Source organism: Corvus brachyrhynchos, unplaced genomic scaffold (assembly GCF_000691975.1).
Source record: "Corvus brachyrhynchos isolate BGI_N302 unplaced genomic scaffold, ASM69197v1 scaffold307, whole genome shotgun sequence".
Classification (NCBI taxonomy): domain Eukaryota; kingdom Metazoa; phylum Chordata; class Aves; order Passeriformes; family Corvidae; genus Corvus; species Corvus brachyrhynchos.
In genome coordinates, this window is record NW_008239288.1 from 2,032,710 (window position 1) to 2,038,430 (window position 5,721).

At 44.3% G+C, this 5,721-nt stretch overlaps 1 protein-coding gene across 1 annotated transcript in view; it reads right to left on the minus strand.

Moving 5' to 3' along the window:
• Positions 1-201: 201 nt before the first annotated feature.
• PROSER2 (proline and serine rich 2) overlaps positions 202-5,721 on the minus strand; it is a 15,083-nt gene continuing 9,563 nt past the window's right edge. Inside the window, exons 2-3 of the mRNA XM_008638379.2 lie at positions 4,860-5,112; positions 202-3,971 (exon numbers count right to left, since the gene is read on the minus strand). Coding sequence (XP_008636601.2) covers positions 2,986-3,971; positions 4,860-5,112 — 1,239 coding nt within the window. The 3' untranslated portion in view covers positions 202-2,985. The remainder of the gene's footprint in view (positions 3,972-4,859; positions 5,113-5,721) is intronic.

Below are 5,721 nucleotides of genomic sequence, written 5' to 3' on the forward strand. Positions count from 1 at the left end.
ACATCTCTTGTCAGACATAACCTTTTATTTTTGTCCCTCCTCCACCACTTGACATGACAGGGTTGGGCTCTGGCTCACACACATGCACAGTTGCAAAATGAAAGGTTATTAAATCAATATTAGCCATTAAGAAGAAGTCACCTCCCTCATCCAAGAAAGAGTCATACTAGTGGGTGGCAAAGAACACAATGGCACCTCTCATCAGGCATCATTTCATTGGGTTTATTCTAGTTTAATAGATGATTATCAGGTTTGTGCAAGACAGTTACCTCTAGCACAAAGGGGAAGAAAGTAAAATCACAGCAACATATACACACAAAACAAGATACACAAAATAGAGCTAAATTTATATACAGGTTAGTAGCAGCTAGACTTAACTTCATTTAGTACATGGCTTTACTGACTACAGTTTTAGGCACAGAGAAGGATTTATCTGCTATGATGAAGGGCCACAATGAATACCTCGTTCCAAGTCCTCCCTGGGCAGAAACTGCTTTACCTAATGAAGATCTAACTCTCACTTCCCCCCAGTTGAGGACACAGCCCAGCACAAAGGATGAGAGAACATGATCCAGCTAATTCAGCATACAGCAACTTTAGATATTAAACATCTGGGGTATTTTTAAGTAGGGTGACTTTACAGAGTTATTGAACTGGACTGAATTTCAATGAAACAGTGTCAGGGTATTTTCCCCCCGTTTGCTTAGCATGGACTCTCAGCTGTAAACAACTCAAAGAAGAGCTGGCAAGAAATGATTAGATGTGGAGATTGCTTTGTACGCGCGTCACATTCATAATGAAGAATTTGCTTTACCAGGATTTAAAAGCACAAAGGCCATGAAACATTTAAATTTACTTATCAGGTTATGTTAATAAATGATGATGCATCATCCACATGTTGGCCTCTATTCCAGCCTGCACTGCAGCACGTGCTTGGGTGTATTTTATGTGACCCCTTGTCTTTCTGATTTAGGACTACAGACTCAGAGCCCAGCAGAACAAGCCTGTGCTTTACTTGCAGCACACAAGCAGCCTTTTTTGTTTCAGCAGCACCTCTCACGTTTGATTATGCATGCCCAAGTGCTCTGCCAGCCCAGGAATGGCCACATATTTTAATTACTGATTGCTTATGTATAGAAAGCCTGTCACAATGAGGAACATGATCACTTACCCAGTGAAAAGGCTGAAAAGAATAACTACATAACAGAACCAGCCAGATACCATAACAACACAATTAAAAATTTAAGCAGCAAGCAGATAATTTAAAAAAAAACAAAACAAAACCAAAACCCCCCTTAACTTATGAGGCAGGTTGAGAATGACACAAAGGTTTTTCCCTTTGTGACAGCTTCATTTACCAGTACAGCTCAGCAAGTTTGAAATATTTTATCACAAGCACTAAAAACTTGTTTATCACAGTTATGTCAGAGCTCCTCGTCAAAGGGTGTGTCAGTTTCTGCTGTAGCCACCCCTCCTCTTCTCCAAGGTTTATCACTCAGCTGCTTGGGAGAAGGAGTGGGTTGGTCGAGGCTTTAGAAAGTGCAGAGAATAAGTCAGTTTTTCCCTTTAGAAAAAAATCCAAAACACTGAGAAATCAAACATGAAGGAATAACAACAAAAAAATTGTGAGTTTGGCATTTGATTTTAAAGTGGCTATTCTTGATGTTTTCAGGTAATACAAAAAGGGAAGGAGTTTCAATGTGGAAGGGCAGCTTTGCCATATAAAAAAAAAAAAAATCATACCAACACACAAATATACTTTGGGACCATCTTTACCAGCTTGTCTATTGAAAAAAGGCAAAATACCACCAACTTGGACCATTCAGGAATGATGTGCTCTTACATGCAGCTCTCCTGAAACTCCACTTAGCCTGCACAAATTTTGGCTGTAACTTCTGTTATGCATTGGCAGGGCAGAATCAAATAAGGCTGTGAACAGAGGATTATTAGGGCTGTCAAACTACAGGAAGACCAGTGACAGTTTTAGAAGTAACAGAAACTTATAATTTGGTAGTACAGTTACTGTTCAAAAAGTAACAGCTCCTTCCCAGGAACCCCAATGTAAAAGACAAGACTTTTGACATACAGGTCTTGCTTTTGGTACAAAGTTAACTTGTTCCTATGGCTTTTCTGCTGTGAGATCCTCCCTGGGACAGAGCAGTTGGGGTCACAGATTGTCGGGAGACTCTTTGGCTGTCAGTGCGAAATCTGGTGCTCGGTGCATATCCTTGAGGCTTTCCTGGTGCCTTTCCCTGGACACGTGGGCTGCTCAGGCATGACCAAGAAGCAGGTGGCTGGGAAGGGAGGGGAGACTCCAGGTGCAGCAGCAGAGTGAGGCAGTCACCCATTCAAAGCCTGGGCTGCTCTGTCCAGGAGAAGGTCGAAGCAGAAGCCACCCTGTGCACAGTTCTGAGTCAAGTGCAGAGAGAGGGAGCAGAAGACCCCACCACTGGCAGGAAAAGAAGCCAAGCCAGATAACACAGACAACAAAAAGTCACAGAAGGGTGTCACCCTGTCAGAAATTTCAGCTGTGACATTATTTCGAGCTCCCACAGACAGACAGACACACGTGGACAGGACAGACAGAGCTCTTGGTTTTGGCTTCAGAAAGAGCGAAAGCAAGATTTGCCATTCAGTTTGCTATGTACAACAATACTGCACTGTACACTTCATTAATGAGATGCTGCCTGCTACAGTCCAGCATTAATTAAATAAAATTCCTCTTAGTCACAAAGAGCAACAGATGAGTATCTCTGTAGGAAGGAGAGCCAAAACCCACTGCTGTACAGGACCCTACATGGAGCCAGTCCTTCTGGGATAAACACAAGTGGCCATTCCACAGTGTCTAGTACCACCCTGGCTTGCCTGAAGCAGAGAACTTTCCCTTTTTTCTTCCAAACCACTTGATCCCAATCCTGTTGGGACTGTTCTAGCACAAAGCCGTGCTATGACTTTCCCCTCACTGCCACAACATTTCCATCCAAGTTAAGCAGTCTCTTTCAGCAGTCCCAGTTTCCGGAGTGCCTCTCTCCTGGCTTCTTCAGTTGAGCCACGGCCGGAAAACTTCACCGTTATCCCTTGGGATCGAAATCCTGAAGGTCTAGGCAGCGAACCCGACCTCCTCCGCATGTCCAGGCTTACACCAGGTTGTTTATAATCATTACAACTCTCTTCTGTGTTCTGCTGTGTGCTGCTGACTTTGTTAGTGGCAAGAGCCACCTCTGGTTTGATTGTTACAGTTTTGCCCATAGGAAGGAAAGGGCTGGGCTCGCTTTTTAAAATCTCATGGATGTTTTGATATCCATTGGTAACAGCCTCTGCCTGCTTGGGCTGCACATCACGCTGCTGAGTGCTTGGGGCATGGTCCACTTGGTCCTGAGCTGGCTTTCCCTTAACTAGGCCAAGTTTTGTCAGGGCTTCATAGCGTGTTTGCTCTGAGGAGAGATCCCGTAAAGAAGAACTTCTGTTACGTGACAAGAAATCGTTTTTGTGCAGCTTTTCCTCCAGTTCAGCTGCCAGAAGGGCTCCCCCATTGATGTTGGCCAGCACCTGAGCCCGCCGCTCCTGGACGTTAACCGCTGCTTTGGAAATCGTCTCACTGAATTCCTTGCCACTGACATTTGTTATGTTGATGTTGCTTGGGAACCGGTGCAGTTTGGGGGCGGGGGCAGGAGGGTGCTTGGGTGCCGTGAAATAATCACCGTTGGCTACGGGGACTTTCTTCCTTTCGGAATTCCCTTCCTTGAGGGCACCAGGGAAGCGCGCCCGGCTCTCCGCCTGCTGCTCACAGATCTTCTGGGCCATGATGAGAGGAGTGGGGATGGAACGGAGCAGCTTTGGGTGCTGCACTGGAGGAGGGGGTGGAGGAGGAAGTGTCTCTGACACCGTTGGTGGTGGTGCGGGGGGGTTTGGGGGAAGGTCAGCAGGTACAGCTGGCTGAGGGCTCTCGGCTCTCTGGGTAGTATCCAACACTAAAAGGCAAAGCAGCAGAGATGTCATTAAGTCTTCACACAGAGCAGAATGCAAAACCTTCTTTTAGCATCATTTCTCCCCTCTCCCTACCTTTCCAACTCAACCTCAGCCCACATAGCCAGAAGAAACTATAACTGAGCTCCCAGCAATGGCATCTCATAGGCAGTGCCATAGCTCAAATCACCACATTTACACTGTGTCACTACCTCAGCCCTCTCTCTGCCTCTCATTCAAAGTCTGTGTGTTGCTCCACTGTGCTTCAATGGCTGCTCTTTCATAAGAGTTTTGCAGTTCTTATTTTTTATTAAAACAGCCAGGAGAGGACACATTACATCCCACTGTGTGTACTAGCTGATAGATTCATTCTCCAAACACAGAGAGAACACACTCTACAGGGTGACAAAAACAACATGCCATATGCTATCTTGTCACAAACTCACTGATAGGAAAGTGTGCCTTTCAGTCCCACAAAAAGTAACACTGAAAACAATCTGCTATCTTAAAACTCTTGGAAAAAATCTTAAGAAGTCTTAGAGAAAAGCAGAGTGTGAACAGGCTGGTGAATACTGTCTGCCTTGTAATGACTGTGCACAACAGTGACAAGTCAGTCTCCAGGCAGAGGACAGAGAGCAGATCAAAAGCTTCATCAGACGCACGAGTCCCATGAGGGACATGGAAAAATTAGAAAAAAAACTTACAGTAGCAGCAAGAATTTCAAAAACCCCAAGGCAAATTAAAATCACAGTCCTTAGAGCTCCTGATGTGTAACAAATTTATCTTGAGGTAGTAAGGAAGGTACAGAATTTCTTTAGCTGTTTCTAAGGAGAACTGGAATAGGTCAGGGCTTGATCAAAGGGAAAACCCACTCTTGCAAGAAACACAACTACCTGGTTCTGTATCTCTGCTGGAAGGGCCTTCATGGTCACTGCTCTCAGGTGTTGACTGTACTAAATCAATGATATCTTCAGTCTCTGAATGACTGGACACATTTTCTTCTGTCGACCTTGGGGACTGACAGTGGATGCCACTGTCACGTAGGGCCATCTCCTCCAAGTCATCTTCTAAGGCATCTATGGTTTCCTCAAAGAACATGAGAACATCCTGTTCTTCATGAGTTAAGTATTTCAAACTTTCATCATCCTGTGAGGAAAAAAAGAAAAAAACCAGAAAGATGAACACCTTCCCAAAGAGACATTTAGATATTACAATGCTAGAGGACAAAAAAATTTTTTTAAAAATCCAAAGAGCAGTAACTGGTGTACTACATCCTTTAGTATGGCAAAGAAGTCTTCGTTTGAGTTGTACAGAACAAATTGCTAAAAGATCGTAAAAGCCATAAAAGCTACTAAAAAAAAAAAAAAGGCAAAATAGCACCCTGCACCCACTGGTGCCTTTGCAAGGGTTAGGATGGCTTCTTCTGGTTCCAAACTGGGCTAAACTGTGTTCTGTGTCAGATTCAGGGACAAGGCTTGGGGAACAACATGGGAGGGAAAGGGTGCACTCAGGACAGTCCCAGAAACAGATTGATTTCCTTTTTGGTCTAGTCCAAAGTGGGACTTGGCTTCTGAAAGCAAAGCTGGAGCTAAGAAGTGTCTCTACCCCCCCAGAGTATAAATTATCCAGTTACATGACAGATTACAAAGAAGTAATAGTTAGGAGGGAGCAGGTTTCTAAAGATTTTACCTTTGAGTTACAGAAAGGAAAACCTAAGAATAAATATGAAGATATGCTCCGCAGCAGTATACTGCC